The 20,347-nt window shown below is 36.8% G+C and overlaps 1 protein-coding gene across 3 annotated transcripts in view; it reads right to left on the reverse strand.

The window, feature by feature from the left end:
* LOC150089690 (TNF receptor-associated factor 5-like) overlaps positions 1-20,347 on the reverse strand; it is a 146,865-nt gene that overhangs the window by 50,695 nt on the left and 75,823 nt on the right. For all 3 annotated transcript variants that reach the window (XM_090368736.1, XM_090368735.1, XM_090368737.1), the window contains 2 exons: positions 3,560-3,634; positions 1,470-1,565 (listed from right to left, as the gene is read on the reverse strand). In XM_090368736.1, the coding sequence (XP_090224862.1) occupies positions 1,470-1,565; positions 3,560-3,634 (171 nt within the window). The remainder of the gene's footprint in view (positions 1-1,469; positions 1,566-3,559; positions 3,635-20,347) is intronic.

The raw sequence follows: 20,347 nt of genomic DNA on the forward strand, positions 1-20,347 counted from the left end.
TGTTTGACTGATATTACAGCTTTGGAAACTTTAAAATTTATCTGTAAGGTCTTCCATAAGTCAAATGACTAATAAGCTTGCCACTGCTTTCAGCTGAACGTCAAATTACTAATAATAATCTGAATCATGCTAGGATAACATGAGATTTCACAATAAAACTCAGGAAGTCATTTTAACCCAGAGTAAGTGCTATCCTTACACGAGTTGACGATATATTTAAGCCAAAATTTCCTTCAGAGTTCCCTGATACCAAAAGTAAACCAATGGTTTATTAAAGTATAAATTAAAATTATATAAAATAAAAATTCAAATTCAAAATTTAATTTATTGGTATGTTTATTGCACATTTGTACAATATTTATTCATGTTATACAATTTGTAAAACATTTAGTCACGTTGTTTAAGTTTTTCATATATTTGCACTGCATTAATTGTAATTGATATGTACAGCATATGCATACAAGTATATACAATATGAAACCAAAAGTCAGGAGAAATTAAAGCCAAACAAAAATGTAAGATTCCTTACACAAAAATTCCTTGTCTCTCTGCATATATATAAACTTCATATATGAATAATGATACAATAATGTCCATTTTAATGTCCACAGCCACTTTAACAGGATATGGAATCCTGTTAAAATGGCTGTGGAAAAGCAGTTTGCTAATACAGTAAAGCCAGAGACCAATTAAGTTATATAAAAGCAAACTGACTTATAAGGCAGACTGGGGTTTCTAGTATATTGAACAAAAACCAACTTTGTTGCTATAGCCTTGCATGCAGTAACAAACAAATAGGTTATTACAGTAACTATTCAACATTAACCCCTGGCTTGTAGCCATGAAGGGTATTGTGTACAGCATGTGCCTTTTGTATGCAATAAAGAGCTCCTCTATTATTAGAGCCAGTATATATTAATTATATATTATATATATAATTAATATATACAATACTATAACTGATACATATAACACACATGTATAGTAACTGATCATCTCTAACTTTATTTGCAGCACCAATCCTTTACAAAATTTCAGGACTTATTTTGAATATTCATACAGATCTTTCTACCAAATTTTACATTGATGGATTAACTTTTTTTCCCTTATGCATCAACCCTGCACTATCCATTGCATTTAGAAGTACTGCTTCACAAATCCCACCTTACAGCTATCCATCGTGAGAGCATCCCTTGAAGTTCTGGCAAATAGATGATTCTCAAATACTGTACAGAATCCAGAATCCAAAAGATACTATTGATAATTACTAAATTAAACACATTTCATTACTGTATAATCAAATATGATTGAAATGCACACATTACCTAAATTTCTATCTCCATATTTCCATATTTATATTATTAGTTACTTTGGTATTTTGTATAATGCTGTTAAAATCTGAAAATCTGGTAAGTTTCCCATAGCAGACTACAAATTATTTATTTAAAACAAAAAAAAAAAAAAATTACCTGTATTCCTTGTCTACATGATACAATAGATGCTACAAGCAATGGAAAGTGTGCTTTTATATCATCTTCATGATAACCAAGGTCATCTTTTGTGCCCTAGAAAAGATAATTAACATATTAATATTTGATGAAAGCAATAGATAGCATTTTTGCTAAATATTTGAAACACACAGAACACATTTTAGACATTTGAGGTTATAAAATATAATAAAAAGTTTCTTATTTTGATGTTCAGGTATTTTTTAACAAATTCACTCCTAACACTTTTTAACATTGGATTGCAAAATTAACTTAGTTAAAGCACCCGGAAACTCATTCAGCAAATGATAGTAAGACACATGCTCACTCGGCATTGGGAGAACTGACACTGTATTCCAAATTTTAACAAACCCAAGTGAAACTCCACGTATGGGAATCAAATTTAAATATGTAGAGAAATCTAAATGCCTTTTCATCATTTGTGTGTAACATCCCTTCAGCTCCCTTGCTATCATAATTTGCCAGCTATGAATCTGCAGGCGCCTCCGTAGCCAGGTGGGAAGGAGCAGCAGTGCGTAGCACACGCTTCTTGATTAGACCGGGGTTCGAGCCCGTCACCACCAAATACGGACATTGCGAAAAGGTCAGGGAAAGACCACTGCATAACCCGGAGCAATATGGCCTTAGTTGCTAATGCTCCTAAAAACCAAATAACAAACAACAACAACAAAACTATGAATCTGCATTTTCTATTGACAAAAATGGTTGTAGTTGTACAGCTATCAGGAATTTGATTTCATAAGGAAAAAAAATAAAATTTCCAATAGAAGATGATGTTTAGTTTGCTTTAATAATATATGCATCCTTCACCAATAAAATCCTTTTAGGCCTATAGTGTAAAATCTGATGTCACATATTGCGACAACAAATAAGATTATGAGTCAAGGTGATTGATTCACAGTGGGCTTACCATGTACCCAAGAAAGTAACCAATTACCAGGTGCTTAAATCCATGTAATACCACAAAATATATTAATATTACTGTAGCCGCTATCTTATTAATTCCTTGGACCATATGCGTGGGGGAGAATTGGATGGAGGCATCATAAAAGGGCTTTCATACCTCTGCCATAAAAAGAAAGGAGAAATTGAAGGAGGGAAAGGCAGCCCCAGTGAAGCTGATCTGAGGGTGCTCTGTTTTGGCTCTCAACATTGTGCCCCCTCCATCCGTGACCACAGACTCCCATTATTCGATGAATGACAATGTGTGGCTCACAATGGGTGGAAAAGGATCAAAGTATAGGCCTCAAGTAGTCAAAAGTAGCTGCCCAATCCCAGAAAATAGGGACACAAAAACTCAGTAGCAAATCAGCAAACAAAAGCTACGAAATGTGAAATTTTACTGTATTGTTCTTTATTAATTAAGTTACTTCTGTAAAAAACCCATAAAATAGATCCCCTTGGTGCTCAAAATCAAAGATGCCATGATCTTATTCTCCTTCCCCACTGGAGAAGCTGCACATCTCCATTCCACAGGCTGTCATTTAGCATGAGATTACATTGAAATACTCATGTGTCATCTTCTCTTATTATACTTTTAAAATGTTCTCTTTGACAAGGTCTTTTCAAATCTATTCATAATAATACTTCATTTCTCTTGTGAAATTCCATCTTCTACATATTTTCCTGAAACCTTATGCTTCTAACAAAATCATTATACTTCCTTTCCAGCACTAAATTCAGTCATTAGTTCATATGTTTCACAGGTCTCTTCTTCTGGATAAGCCAGTCCAGAAGTTGTGGATTTTAGTTGTTACAGACCAACCAAAAAAAAAAAAAATGGATATTCTCAGCACACAAGCTGCCTGATGCAACAAAAAAAAAAAAAATAAATAAATAAATAATGGACCACAGACTTATCAGAAATGGACATAATTTAAATTTTAATAGTTCAAAACTTACTTAAAAATTTAGTTGTGTAGTAATTATTAATATTAATATTTATCATAAATAATTTTTGCATACATGCTATATTTGTGAAATATATGCAACTAAAAGAAAATATTTGCATTCAGTGACTATGTGCACATAAAAAAAAATTTTTTACTCACTTTGAATCTGCAGCCAAGTTCAGCCATTTGACACATTCGTGGTCTCTGTCGACAGTTTTCTTCATGAAATGTCAACTGACAAAGAGAAGGTATGCAGTTCTTTAATACTATTAACTAAAAATTTAAAAAAGAATTAAAGTATCTTGTTAAACAGGTTTTCACCTCTGAACACACAATATAATCCCATAACTTTTACTATTAAAAAGAGCTTAACCTTCAAACCAGTAGGCAAATCTAATACCAAATTTTAGCTATATAAACTGCTAACTCTTACACACCAAGAGTGGTCAATATCATGTGTTCATTAACAGATAGGTTACATTATTATCTGAAGTTCATACTACCTTCCTGATATTTTAGCTGGATCAATAAACTTCATGCTGCTGTTCAACCTTTAACTGCACAGCATTTTTTAGATCAATTTACTCTTCAGGAAAACAGATTCACAAAAATGCTTTTCCCACTTAACCCTGAGACAGGGGTCTTCGAGATCCCTACATGGCCTTCAGATGTCATACTCTTCGTCTACTCAGTCCCCATAACTGAACTCTCAGTAGCTGTCAACAAAAGTGTTCACTTTAGATTTCTCCATTAAATTCTAAAAATCTCGTTAATTATTGTGCAAAACAGAAAAAACGCAAGATAAAGTTATGTGTGCATGTTGAGTGGAATCTCTCACATCCAATTAATGAAGTACAGTGAATTTATGACAGATGGCAGTGCCTTCAATGGTTACACTCTCTGGCTTTGTGACATTGAAGCACCTGACTGGTGTCCAATAGTTGAAGTAAGTCTCTGTCTCTCTCTCTTGTAATGTTTTTTGATTTACATTTCAATCACTAACAGATCTAGCACAGCAGAAGGGGTTTTATTTTCAAAAAATTATTTAAATTTTGTGTTTTTAATATAAAAAATGGAATTTTTCAGTTGCATACATAATACATGGAAATTAAAGTTGGAATTAAAAAGTGAACAATTCTGGAAGAGTTTACATTCATTATTTTGACAATGAATAAAATCGTTAACCATATTTAACAGTCACATGCTTAACCACAATCTGCTGAAAGCACATATGCTTTTGCACCCTCATTTTTTTGGCTGATAAGCTTTTCCTTGCATAATTCTGATAGTATTAAATAATATATATATACATATATAACATATCTATGTATAGTCCATATATGTGCAATTCAGTGGAACAACAGCACAACCTAAGTGACTTTGAGTGCAGTGTGTCAGTTTGCACCAAATGTTCCAGTGTAAATATCACAGGCATTGCCATCCTGATGGGGGAGGGCAGAAATGTCTATGATACTTCAGCCACCCCCAGGAATATTGCATTTTCTATAATTGTACTGTAGTGCTGACACTTGTAAAGGCTGCACCACTGGTTTAACCAACCCTTTCATATATACAGACCTGTTTGAAGTGTTTAAGGGGACATAAATTTAAACTGAAAAAAGGATGGTTGTAGAAGAGATGTGCAACAATTTTCTTTCAGCAAGAGAGTGATTGCTGAAACAAACTTCCATCTGGTGTTGGGAAGTTGGGTAGTTTGATGAATAAATTTAAGAAATAATTACACAAATTATTAGAGGGGATTGACGGATGACGTGGGTAGCGCAGTGTTCTCCCCAGAAATTTTTTCCAGCCAAGTGGCATTATGAAGTAGCTGGGTGGGGAAGCATAATACTTTGCATAGCATGTTCGAATTAATATTGATTGAGATCAACGAGTACCATATAGTACTGCAAGAATCACTTAAATTTTAGCTGGGCAGCCAGTTAAATTCACTGGGCGGTGCGCCCATTCGATAGGTCCTGGGGAGAACAATGGTAGTGGTTTTGTTTTTTTTTATGCTATATAAGCTTGCTTCCTTGCATCATTTTCCACTACTAATACTAATTTTTTTTTGGAATGTACAAGCCCCACCCCCAAAAAAAATTTTTGAACATGCCACCACCTCAAGCTCTGAATATGCTTTAATCAATGCTTTCATCACAACTATATAACATGAGAAATTGTCAAACTCTTCTACTCCACACAACTGGCAAGTAATATCATTAATACAGTATATTACTCACAATGTTCCTGGTTGCTGGATTGGCCATAAGCATCTGCAGAACTGGCCACTGTAATCACCAGATCTCGACCTCTCCCTTTGACTTACATGGTATGTGGGGAGGTGGCCATAAAATGTTTTATTTATGAATTCAAGGTAAAACTTGTGAGGAATTATTATTTTGTCATGTTATTAGGATCGTAAGCACCAAAAGAACAACATATTCTTCATGATGTTACATTTTCTCTTGTGAAATGGGCAAGAATGTGCATTGAAGCTGAAGGCATTCTGAACTTTTGTTAAAGGAGCAAAACTCAGTGCCATTGTGGAAAAAGACAATAATTACCATGAAACAAATGCAGTAAATTAGTACTACAATCAGGATTAGACTTTGCAAGGTGCAATTCTGCTACCTGAGTACCAAAATACCCTAATATTCAAAATAAAATAAAATCATAAAATAAGAAAAATACAAAACACCACTCCCCTAAGCTGCAAATCAACGACTCTCCAACCACAGAAATATACTTTCACATATACCACAACATAATAAATAAAGAAATGGGCTATCTGGACTATAAACCTTTTTGAAAGTGAAAGTGAAAAAAAATTGTTTAAATTTGTTTTTCATAGCTTTTGATTTAAAATTAGTAGTGCAGTAATTACTTATAATTCTCTGATTAACTTGGTGCATTTGTTCTTTACTTGACTTATAATTGTATCAATTAACCATTGTTTCAATTAAAATGTTTGAATTTTGCCACCATTGTTTTATTATTGATAGGGGCTCACATCTGGTGGGTATGGGCTTGGCACACACAGTCCTGAGCTGGATATCATCATTCTTCTCTTTCTTTCTTGGTGATTCCTTTCTACTTTTGACTCTGACTCTCTCTCGAATTTTTTTTTGGCTGGTGCAGCATAAGCCTCAGGCTTCTTTGCACTATATGGCTAAAATAATATAGGAAATATTTGGAGATTTTTACCTAGTTTTGTAGCAGTGTAATGAGCATTAGAAGCTTGGGTAACTCTTTACAACATGGTAACCATTCCACATATTTTTGCAGTGACATAGCCTGATGCCACAGTTGTAGCTCCTCCCACAGGAAGGGGGCAGTGCCAGATTAAGGTACGGGCTAACAGGGCAGCTGCCCTGGGCGCCATTCTTGCAAGAGCGTCAGAAGCTGAAGAGCAAGGGAAAGATTTTTTTGCAAAACGTTATTTCTAGCATATGCAAAGGGATGCCAAAATAATCTTTCTGTCCAGGGCATGGGAATACCTTAGTTCATCCCTGGAGGAGCATCAGAGAGCTTGCTGAACCAAAGTTGTAATTAAGACTAATTATGCAAATTAGTCTTGTGTTAATTTATGCTGATACTAATTTGTACTAATTAGTCCTAATTAATGGTGCAATATTAATTCTTGCCAATAACAGTTAACAGTATTAGTGCAATATTAATTCTTGCCAATTAGTTAGTGAAACAAGCAGTATGTAAATAGCAGTAATTAGCACTGGTAATTTGCATTAATTAGCACAATAAATTAATGCTAATTTGCATAATTGTATAGGTGAACGTGGAAACCACTAAGACATCATTAGCACCAGTAGTTGGAAAAATTAATTAATTTTGCACCATTAATTGGGCCTAATTTTCATACATTAGCACTTAAAACTAATTTGCATAATTAGTCTAATTACGATGCATAAAGAGGTCATGCACTCCTATGTGTGGTCCAACATGTAAAGATTAAGAAAGTGCATACATTTTGTAAAGAATAGCCTTTTGTTTTAGCTAATAACTTTATTCTAGTAAGGCTATTAACTAATTTAAAAGTCTACGAACCTAATGGTATAGCACAACACATAACTTGATAGCCTAGTACAGTGGTTTTTGACCTTTTTTTTAATAATGGCACCCCTAAGTAATTTATTTATTTTTTTTTTTTTGGCATCCCTACTCAATTTTCTGCCTATTAGCTCTCTCTCTCTCTCTCTCTCTCTCTCTCTATATATATATAATATTTAAAAAAATAAAATATGTTATATGATAGGTATTACAATAATATAGCTATAAACAAAATTACAATTCATAATACAAATTATATATGTATATAAAATATATATAAATTATTTTATATATATATATATATATATATATATATATATATATATATATATATATATATAAGAGATCTCTATCTTAAAAGATATTTTAACCAAAGATTATGTTTTTACGAAACTTCGGAAGACATTTAATTTAAAAAACGGACTTATTTTCAAATTTTGTAATTATTTTCGCTTATTTAACGTATTGTAGTTTCCCTTTGTTTATTTAGGCTTTGATGTACTGTATTATGATATCACGTGACTTTGGCGCGTTACATGTGGGCGTGGAAAGCAGTGAGTGGCAGCTGTCAATCACTGCACTGTTTCCGACCGTTAGTCGAAATTTGGAACTGTACCCAAGATCTGGAATCGCAGAGAAGTAAGTACTGTATGTTATTACTCTGTCTGGAGTATTACCAGTTTATAAATTACAGTACAGTACTACTTTTCTGTTCGGCGCTTTCAGAATTAGACCGCAGTTCCAGCAGCCTGAACAAAATTGGTCATTTCCTAAAAATTACACGCTATCAGGAATTTACTGTCCTAGAAAACGATATACTGTATTAAATCGCGCACGTGAGCACCAGAGACACGCAATCCTTCACGTCTTGCATACAATCATTCCATATTCTGTAAACGCAAGGCAATATAGTACAGTATATCGTTGTTGCTCAATAAGTAACTCGTGTAATCAGCATGAGGAATAAAGGTGGAATACTGCATTATATGGCCACTAAGCAGATATCATGAATTGCTCCAAATATTTATTATTCAAAATCCTTAATTAGCTATGTATAAAAATAGATGTGGCGATATACTACGATAAATTTAATAACCGCTCGGAATTCGGTCTTTTAATTCTGATTACCGTCAGGGGCGCATGCAAAAGTTTGACAGGGACAGAAGATAATCGTTATTAAAAATATGGATAAAAGGGAGTTACAATAATTGAATTCAAATCAGAAGAAATGCAGTACAATACTATTTTCCTGTTCAGCACTTTCAAATCACCACAGTGTTCCGTAGCCTGAAAAAGGGTGGCGCATGCAGAAAATGTTTTCTGTGGGATGCAACTACAGTATTGACTTACTACGTTCTACAATCTACGAGCAGTGCTTTTTTGGGATGGGATGGGACGGCACGGTACGGCGTACCGGCACCTTTATTAACAGTGACGTGTGATATTTGGATGCAGTGCACTTCGAAATTTGTAATATTCCGTAAATTTTTTTCACATGTTTACCTACTATTCAAATAAGCTTAAAATGATTTAACTAAATTTGCATTTTTTTACTGTCAATTATTAAGATTTTTTCTATATAAAACTGTATAACCATTTTTATAATTCTAAATTACTCAGTCAGACATCTGTTTAATTATTTTGAATTCCCCTTGGAAGTTACATTTAAAATAGTTTCCGTTGAGCGAAGAAAATTTTCATATAGCGAATGGATTAGGAGAGAATTAACTCGGTACGCCCTGTTCGCTTTTTTAGCCTTCAGACAATTAGTGCTGCTGACCGAATTAAGAGAGCTGAAGGGATTAGCATTCTACAACTTAGTGGTACCTGGTAATACCTATCCGAAGTCGCGCTGGTCAAAAGTGAGCAGATCAAGGTGTATTCCCAATGGGCTCTGGCCCACCTTCCAATGGTGTCCAACCTTTTCCCGTACAGGGGCCATATTCAAAAAAATTCAAAGTTAGATTTCTTTAGTGTTTTACATTTTCGATATCTTGTTGCATGTAAAAGTAAAATTGAAAATATTCAAAAATTTTATTAAGCACAATACACAATTACATTTACTGAACAAAACATTTATTAGAAAATATTTTTGATAATTAACAAAATTTTAAATGCTGTTTTAGTTCACTTTCCTTGCGGGCCGTAGGTTGGACACCGCTATGAATCAACTGTAAGCGCCCCGTTCGAGAATTAGAAAAGTGATTTTCTTTTACCCCGACAAATAATCATCTGTTGTTTCGCTGAAGTGCGTTATCCACGTTTTTCCGTAAAATTTCCCTATCTCTGTTTACATGGTCACAGCACCTGAATGACACCGATATTTTGGACAGTTTCAAAAAAAAAAAAAAAAAAAAAAAATTCAAATTTAATAACTAGTGACAATACCGATGACGAGAGAAGGACAACGAAGGTATTAGTACTTCTAAATATGAATTTTTGGCATTTGGTGAAAATGAAATTAGAAAATTGTCAATTAGAGTTAAATGCAATTCGTGGATACTTAACTGGTAAGAAGGTTTCGGAAGAATTGGAGCATTTGATAAACGCTCTGAGTACGATACCAATTTCACAGAGTGAATGTGAACGAGGATCTTCACAAATGAATCTGATTGCCAGCCCATCCAGCGCTTCGTTGATGACAAAAACAGTTTCTTCACTACTGTTTCTTAAAGAACAAGTACGATAGTAGTGTGAAAGGCATCATTTCGTCTATATCTCATATTGTGCTCTTCCTTCACAACGAGATGCCCATGTATTGCACTACCTCGAGTAAGTAAAGCTTCACTAATAGAGAAGTATATTGTTACTTATTCTCAGTGAGTACCACCACCCAGACGGCATCGTTTCAAAGCTAGTTGACTTTTCATCGGTGGGTGGTGGTAAGACAATTAACAATAACTATTACTTATTAGAGGTAGCGTTACTTATTAGAGGTAGTGCAATACATGGGCAACTCGTTTTGAAGGAAGAGCACAATATGAGATAGACGAAATGATGCCTTTCACACTACTATCGTAATTGTTATTTAAGTTGTTCTTAATTTATGGTGTATCTACATAGATATTATACAGAATCTTAAATATTATGCCTTGCTGTATTTAGTTTATTTAAGTAAATTAATTAATTACCTGTAATAGATCTATCAATTTTTATTTTTGATGCTTCCATATATGGACATTCCCAATTTAATGCTCATGCATATTTAGTTTTAATATGCATGACTTCTACTTAAGTTGGTAAAGTACTTAGCAACTTAAGTGTTAGCAGCCAGTACCTTAGCCTATACATTTTTGTTTTTGTATGTTTAAAAAAAAAATTATTTTAATGTTCATATTTAAAAAAGACAAACAAACTTGCAAATTGTGATCTTTTCATTATATTACTTGTTAGAAATTTGTATAACAAGTCGTTGTACAACTTTAAAAGAATAAAAAAGCAAATAGTATCATTTATACGGTATGTAAAGGTAAATTATTTAGTCATATTTAAGGTTATATTTGGTTAAATTTAATGACACATTTTCATCGTGTTTTGACATTTTTAAGGTCATAAAAATCCGAACCCTAATAATGATATGTGATTGGCAGAAAACTAAGCTCGAATTTAAGATAGTTTGAATATATCTCGAATTTTTACACGACCTTTATGTATGCATACAACAACAACTTGATATCATAAAACACTATATTTGTTCTAATTTGCTCATGCTCTTCAGGATGGGAGCGATTGCTCCCTCCTGGATCCGCCACTGAGTTTGAACAAATTTTGTGTTAATAATCGCGACATACAGCTAAGGTACGTTTACTGAAAGTGTTAAGGGCCAAAGCAAATATTTTATTTTATTATACGAGGAATCATACACATGTTGTGTCTGTAATGGCGGGTATTCTTCGGTTGGTTTGTTGTTTGCAGGACGGAAAATCATGCACTCCTTACTTTATACCGACTAACTTAGCAATGTTATGCAAAATGACGCTTAAAAATTTCTGGCGTCAGCGAGAGGCTTTTTCCACCCGGTATAGGGGAGAGAGTGATTATAACAATTGTGCTACCCCAAGGGCCGCTTACTTACTGCACAAATTATATAATAATTGTGCTGGTTGCTGGGTTAGTTGGTTGTTATAGGGTTTCATGCACATCAGCAACTTAGACCATATTACACCATATATAATGTTTGTAAATTTCGTGTTCTGTGGACGGTTTGTTGTTCGAAAAAATCCGAATTTCCGGGGAAAAACCATACTACGCTCGCCTGAGACCGACTAACTTAGCCACATGAAAAAGGCCTATAAAATTCCTTTCGTTCGCATTGTAACTCAGGTTTTTTTCTACCCAGTGTGGGGAGGACGGTGGTTATACCAACTGTCTACCCATGAGGGAAATGATTATACTATGACGCCACTGGATGTCTGGATCCTTTTTTTTTTTTTTTTTTTTTTTTTTAATGGCAATGTTTGTTTGTTTGTTATTTGGTTTTTAGGAGCATTTTTGTTGGCTTAGTACCCACTATGATGGGTACTAAGAGTGGGTTCCAGTCATTGCTAAAAAAGGATTGTTTGTTATTGTTATTTGGTTTTTAGGAGCATTTGCAACTAAGGCCATATTGCTCCGGCATATGCGGTGGTCATTCCCTGACCTTTCCGCATCCTCCGTATTTGGTGGTGACGGGCTCGAACCCCGGTCTAATCAAGGGCGTGTGCTACGCACTGCTGCTCCTTCCCACCTAACTACGGAGGCGCCTAATGGTAATGTACGTTAATCCCGAACCTTATTCACTATTTTCAGTGGGCGGTGTTTAATAAGCTTTGCTTCCTTAAATCACTTTTATTAATGCTAATTATGGAGCTGAAATTTGGTGTGAGGCAGCATTAAAAATACATTTCTATTCCTTTGATCATCGTTCCTAACATATGGCTTAATATTAAGATGGGATATCCATTTACAAAATCCAGGACCCAGATATGCGATATCCTAAAAATCAAACCCTTACACTTCCGTATCTACAGCATAGTCTCATAATCTTACAACCGTCATAAATGCATCAGAGATAAATTAAGGAAGGAAGCAAGCAGCTGTCTACATCCAAGCTTAACAGGCTACACCAAATGGATTGATAATATGCTAACAATGCGTTTTGATTGATCAACCCATATGGCATCATTGATCGCGAACTAGTGGCACGCACAGAAAAGTATACGGGCATGCGGCCGCCCATATATATAGTTTTTTTTTTTGTCTATCTTGGACCGTACGCATATAGTTGTGGTCCACTTCCTCGTGGTGTGGACCATTGAGAAGCAGCCTTCCTGGTGATTGCCGCTCCCCGATAGAAAAGTGACCAGAAACAACACATACACACTGAACAAACTTAGCACTACTACACTCATTTCTTGTCATTTTACAGAGTTCTGTATCATCACAGAATACCATGGCGGAGTGGAGCTAGCGTACAGGGGCCACCCGCATAAGATACACCCAGAGCCGTGCCGAAGGTGAGGCGAATGAGGCTCTTGCCTCAGATTAAAAGCTGAAAGAGGCGTCAAAAGAAAGATTAAATAATTGCCAACGTTGCCATGATTAACACTGGGGCGTAATTTTGCATTCTTGCCTCGGGTACTAAAATGGCTCGGCACGGCCCTGCATCTCCACACGTTTATATATATAGTCCAGTCACAATATTATCAGACCTGAAAAAATGCATGATCATCAGCTATCGGGCCAGGGGTGCCAGCATTTCCGAAACAGCGGACTTTGTGAAATGCTCACGTGCTGCAGTGGTGAAAGTGTATCAAGACTGGACGAATGGGGACAGTTTTGACGACCCGACGTGCCAATTGTAGAGCTCCATGCACCATTGATCCCAGAGGTGAACGTCGGCTGAAACGGTTGGTCAGGACCGATCGGCGCGCTACTGTTGCTCAACTGGCCGTCCAAATGAACCGTGGGCCACCAGAAAGGTCTCCAACACGACAGTGCAGCGAACCCTGTTAAACATTGGGCTCAGGAGCAGACGCTTGGTGACATCACTCATGGTGACGGCCGTTCATCGCAAACAACGCCGTCAGTTTGCACAACAATACCGACATGGCCGAGTGGCAAAGGGTGGCCTTCTCCAATGAGTCACGGTTTCTGCTCCACCGAGTGGATAGATGGTGGTGTGAAACCTCCGAGAACAGACACCCGGACATGACTGTTGGCAAGGCAGGCTGGTGGGGGCGGCGTTATGGTCTGGGAAATGTTTTCACGGCATGGCTTGGGTCCGCTGATACCTCTGGAGGGCATCCTGAACGCAAATGGTTACCTATCGATCGTCGCCGATCAGGTACACCCGTACACGTTGACCGTGTTCCCTGGGGACGATGGTATCTATCCAGCAAGACAATGCGCCATGCCATGTCACCAGAATTGTCCATGAGTGGTTTGAGGAGCACGACGAAGACTTCAAGCTACTCCCTTAGCCACCGAATTTCTCGGATCTTAACCCAATTGAAAATCTATGGGACCACCTCGATCGACACATCAGACGAATGGATTCTCCACCAAGGAACCTACAGGAACACTGGGGGTGCACTGCAGTCTGCATGGTCACAGATACCTGCAGCAACCTTCCCCGGACTCATTGAGTGCCTCCCGCCGCGACTGGCTGCGGTGCATGCTGCGAAAGGCGCATATTCTGGATACTAGGTAGGTCGTCATAATAATGTGACTGGACCCTATATATACATATATAACCATTTACTGATCGATATATCTACAATGTCCAGGGCTGTCAGTAGCACGGACGGGAACTGCGCTCCCGATAAACCGAACACTAACTTTGGATTGTTCATTCATATGCTGTTCACTTTCCTCCAACTAATTTTTTCCACACTCTGGGCTATTAGCTTATACGAAGGCAGGAATGTCTATTTCCATCCTAATTCCTCACCTAATCTCGCGTACTGTTAGCTAAACTGCTATATCATTGCCTCTGACCATAACCCACTACACGTACACGAAATAGTATACAGGGTGTCTCAAAAATATTGGTACAAACGTTTAGGGGAGGTAGGTAACATCTAAAGGAATGTGAATCGCATAGGAACCCATAACCGGAAACGTCACGAGAAAGTAGTAGCAGAGGTATAAGAAGCAGAAATGACACAAGACAGTAATTAGTGGCAAACATTTATTTGACATAATATTAACAATGGAGTACAAGATGGATGCATTTCATGATGTTACAACAGATGCTCGAAGGTTCCACCATGAGACGCGATGCATGCGTGACACTGACGCAGCATGGATTGGTGGACACGGTCGAACATCGGTGGAGTTTCTTTGACAGTAGCAGCAGTGCAGACGAGTCTCATCACGAAATCCATTTCCGTCTCCACAGGCAATTCATACACGATTGATTTGAGTGCTCCCCCACATAAAGAAATCAAGGCTCGATAAATCAGGTGAGCGTGGGGGCCAGGCATCGGGTCCACAACGGCCAATCCATCGATGTCCAAAACGCCTGTTCAAATGGTCACGAACACACCTTCCATAATGGGCAGACGCCCGTCATGTTGAAACCAAATGTTGCGTCTCACATTTGCTAAAACATAGTCAAGTAACCCTGGTAGAACTTGTTCAAGAAAGATCAGATATTTAGCGGAGTTCATGCGGGATGGTAACAGGTATGGGCCGACTAAGCAGCCGCAGACCATACCTGCCCACACATTTATTGTGAAGCGATGTTGTGCCGCATGGGGGCGCACACCGTGTGGGTTGTCGTGAGCCCACACGTGAGCATTGTGTTGATTGAATAAGCCTTCCCGAGTGAAATAAGCCTCATCCGTTAACAAAACATAGGCTGGAAAATTCAAGTCTTGAACACTTTCTTGGAACCACTGCACGAAAGCCACACGTGCAGGATGATCTTCGGAAAGCAGTAACTGAACCCTTCGGAGATGAAAGGGGTGTAAGGAATCGTCGTGCCAGACACGCTGTACATTGCAACGAGACACTCCTAAGGCAAAGGCAACGGCACGTGTGCTGGTAGTAGGATTATTCTGGACGGCATTCAACACACTTTCTTCCATGGCGGGAGTTCGCGTAGAACATGGTCTGCCCGCATTACTCCTGTTACCTCTAAATGACCCATAATCGCACAAATTTTGATGCACAAACGGTGGTCCAGTTTATGTCTGTCTGGGAAGCGTTCTCCACAAATTCGTTGAGCGGCTCGTCCATTGCCCTTTGCTAATTTACACACTAGGTGCACGTCTGTCAGCTCACAGTTCGTATATTTATGCATGCTGTTCGTGCGGCAACTACTGCTTGAATGAGTTAACCAGAAATTTTCCCTCTCGCGAAATGATGAACAGCGCCGTCTACCGACTTACAGTGACGTTTCCGGTTATGGGTTCCTATGCGATTCACATTCCTTTAGATGTTACCTACCTCCCTAAACGTTTGTACCAATATTTTTGAGACACCCTGTATACACGTTATACCACCAAGGTCTTCGCAGCAAGGTGCAAGCTAGACCAGTAGATATACCATATAAACCCATATACTGTACATATACATTGTGTATATAGAAATAATATATATATATTATTTGGAGGTAACTTTGTGTTATTGTTTATTGGCCACATCGAGTGGTGAAACCGTAAATGTAAACTGTTTGCTGCAAAAATTATGCAGCAATAAAATTCTGATTAGAAACTTTCAAGTATTGATGCCTTTATAATATCCAAGATATTAGTAGCCTTTATTACCAATTAAGGCGACTAATATTAATCAGTTTTTTTCCCCTATGGAACTTGAAAAATTGTTATATTTTTGTTTCAGCTTATTTTTAGCAGTAGGCCACAAAAGGTTCGTCATCACTGGCATAGATTGTCAGCAATATATATATATATATATATATATATAGGTAACCCTCGTATAACACGGTAGTTAGGTTCCTATAAAATGTGTAATGCGAAACCGTATTATACGGGGCTAAGAACCAATACAAAGGGGGGGGGGTTACGTTCCAAAAGCTAATTTTGGAACGTAAGAACGAACGCCATTTTTTAACTGTCGGAAACTTAATTTTTATTTAAAATAGTGATAACTGAACAGGATTCTTACAAACTGTGATACATATGTCAGATAATGTATCTTCATTTAATTTTCTTCCTCTTCATCGCTGCTAAGCACAATCGAACGAGAACGTTTTCTCCGTTGCAGAATATCTTCACCTTCTTCTGCTCTCTTTAAAAAATCAGTAATCTGGGTTTGCTTGATAGAGCTTTGTATTTTTCATAGTATGGAGCTAAGCATTTTTGAATCTCCCTTTTCACTTTGTGTTCCTTTCAGTAGAAGCATCTGCATTCAAAATATAAGATTCTAATTGTTCGGTTAAGTTTTGCCTTCTCGTCACCCGTGTAAAATTTGGAAGTTCAGAATTTTCAACTGCGCTGTCATCCTCTGAATTGATTTGGTTTTCCTCCGATGCCAATTCCACCAAATCCGCTTCGCTAGCCTCTTTTTTTACCAGTACAGTAATTCTTAAACTTCTTCAGTAGTCATATCATCAAAACTTCCTCTGCTACCGACTGAGCAATTTCTACTATCGCACCGATTCCGTTTTCTGCCGGTGAGACCATATTTCCTGAATGAACTTACTAGCCATACATTTTTCCAACACCCATTTAATGTTGACCGCTTTACTTTCTTCTTTGAGCAATAAAGCTATGATTTCGTTACAGTCCACAATTGAAAAATGTTTCCATGCCTCCACCACTTCAATAGATTCGGAATCAATATTTCCCAAAATCCATTGTAACGATTTTCTGATGTAATGAGTTTTAAAGGTAGATATAACGCCTTGATCTAATGGCTGAATTTAAGAAGTTGTATTAGGTAGTAGAAACTACTTCAAATTTGGATGACTTAAATCTTTTGGATGGCCTGGCGCGCTATCCATATCCAATACTAATAAAACTTTGAAATCTAGATTTTTCCTCTTTAACAACTGGCACAAAACAATTTAGAAATCATTCTTTAAATAAATCGGCAGTTATCCAAGTTTTTTTTTTTTTATTTGCTTTCCAATATAACAGTAACGAGTTTTTGTTTACACCTTTCATTGCACGAGGTTTAGAGGATCTATAAACTAGCATAGGTTTTATCATGTAAATCTTCTGATGCGTTACTGCACATAAGTAGCGTTACACGATCTTTCGATGCTTTAAAACCTGGTGCAGTTTTCTCTTTTATTGAGATAAACGTTCTGTTGGGCATTTTTTTTTTCCAGTAAAGACCTGTCTCATTGGCATTGAAAACTTGTTGTGGTGTGTATCAGTGCTCTTCAATAATTTTTTGAAATTCCTCTGCATACATCTTGGCAGCTTCGTTCTCACCGATGCACTTTCCCCTTGAATTCTTATGTTATGTACTTAGAAGAGGCTTTTAAATCGCTCAAACCAACCGTTACTGGCAACAAACTCCGATTTAACAGAAGATCCTCCATTTTATTTTAAATGGTTATAAATGTTTAGTGCTTTTTGTTTAATTACACTGCGGTCTAATGGGATCCGTTTTTTATTGCTATCGTCAATTCAAATACTGATTACTTTTTCCATTTTCTCAATTATTGACACTGTGGGAAGAGCTTTCATATTTGCGGAAATGAAAGATCCTGCAGCAACAGCAGTTCTAATTTTCTGTTCATTTTTCTTTACGGTCGGGATTGTTGCTTCATTTAAATTTAACCTCTTTGCAACCTATGATACCTCCCCCCACTTTTTAAGACTATCCAAAATTTATATCTTTGATTCTAGAGAAATAAAGTTTCTTTTGAAACCGTGTTATACGGGACTGAGAACCAATACAAAAAAAAGGGGGGGGGGTTAAGTTCCAAGAGCTAACAAAAATACACCATTTCCTTAACAAACTATTAACAAAGCTGAAAAAAATACACCATTCTAGATTTCGTGCGTCTTCTGCTCTCTTAATAAAAATAAATAAAAAATCAGTAATCTGGGTTTGTTTGCTTTTGCTTGATAGATCTTTATATTTTTGTAGTATGGAGCTAAGCACTTTTGAAGCTCCCTTTTCAACTTTGTGCTCCTTTCAGTAGAAGCATCTGCATTCAAAAAATAAGATTCTAATTGCTCGGTTAAGTTTAAAAAGCACACGGGAAGGTTATGCCTTCCCGTGTTCTTTTTAATGTTAAATTTGGAAGTTGAGAATTTATCTGCGCTATCATCCTCTGAATTGATTTGCCTTCGATACCACTTCCACCAAATCCGCTTCGCCAGCCTCTTTTCTACCAGTAATGCTTGAACGTCTTCAGTAATCATATTTATTTATTATATATATATTTTAAGGAGCATCGGCGTCTAAGGCTATGTTGATTTGTGTGTTCAAATTGCGTGTTCTGAGGTCGATTTTCTATTTTTCTGGACGAAAAAGATTATTCAACGAGCACGTTCTTGCGTGTTCCGTTTCTCGGAACAGACCCAGGCAGTTTACCGACATATTGTATACGGCGCAATATGGTCGAAGTCAGTGCTTCTCAAACTATCTGTGGTGAAAGACCAGTTTCTTTTATTTTCAATCCGTCTGTGAAATACAAAGCGTCGCGTACCGGTAATAGACGAATCGTCGCAGTCTGGTAACGATGAATTTCCAATTAGTCTCGGATCCATAACAAACAGTTTGCTGACTGGCACCTGTCCGCGGACCACACTTTGAGTAGCACCGGTCTAAGTCACTAATGTGCCTAAAACCCTATAACAACCAACAGCCATCTAGATATTAAATGAAGGTTTCTAATATTTTGGCCAGTGCCTCTGGCAAAAATATTAGAAACTTTATCCCACTTTACACGGGATAAATCGTGTAATTTTAGAAAATGACCATAGGCGCACAAACAGGGATGGAATGAGGGAGATAAAGCTCCCAAGACATTTTGTTTTATCTTCCAAAGCAAAAGTTCACTTTTAGGTAATAGGTCTACAAGAGAAAGTACAATTATATACAAAGTATCTAATTGTACTTGCACTTGACGTTTGTAAAAAGGTTTTGGTGCTCGTAGCGAGTGCTTTTTTTTGTAAAAAAAAAATAGGTGCCGGTACTCATTCTTTGCTATCAGGAAAAATTGAAAATTAAAAGGACATGAAAAGTACTCTAAATGTTTTTAGAATAAGAACAACAAATTAAGTATATTAACACAATTTATTAAGCATAAATTTATTATTCAAGTATTTAAAAAAATATTGTCGTCGTCATGTCTGCAATACCAGGGTACTTGCCCACCCACCGATGATAGGCCAATAGCTTTGAACCGGTGCCGTCTGGGTGGTGGTACTTACTGAGAATAAGTAACAATAGTCTTCTCTATTAGTGAAGCGTTACTTATTCGAGGTAGCGCAATATCATGGCAACTCGTTGTGAAGGAAGGGCACAATGAGAAACAGAAATATGAGAAACAGAGCAAATAATGCCTACTACAACAACTACAACCGTAGTTTCTTAAGAGTTGTCTATGGTGTATCTAAACCGATATTATATAGATATTAAACTCTTAACGTATTATGCCTTGTGCATTTAGTTATTTTTAAATAAAAAAATAAGTAAACTGTGAGTAAAATAATTTCATAATAAAAAGTTTTTGTAGAATATTCCAAATTTTTATTAAGTTCTCATCCGACACGCTATGCCGACTTCTTTTCCTCCTCTTTTTGTGTCGGTTGCTGAATGACGTTTCCGAAGTAGCCAAGAATCGACATATTTTGCTGGATCGAAGCGGGTCAGCGGTGGGCCTACAGTTTTAAGAGTTATCTATGGTGTATCTACACCGATATTATATTTATTAATTAAATTACGTACCTGTTTATTGCATGCGTTGCA

The sequence above is a fragment of the Mastigoproctus giganteus genome, chromosome 2, assembly GCF_048544385.1.
Source record: "Mastigoproctus giganteus isolate SK-2022 chromosome 2, ASM4854438v1, whole genome shotgun sequence".
Classification (NCBI taxonomy): domain Eukaryota; kingdom Metazoa; phylum Arthropoda; class Arachnida; order Uropygi; family Thelyphonidae; genus Mastigoproctus; species Mastigoproctus giganteus.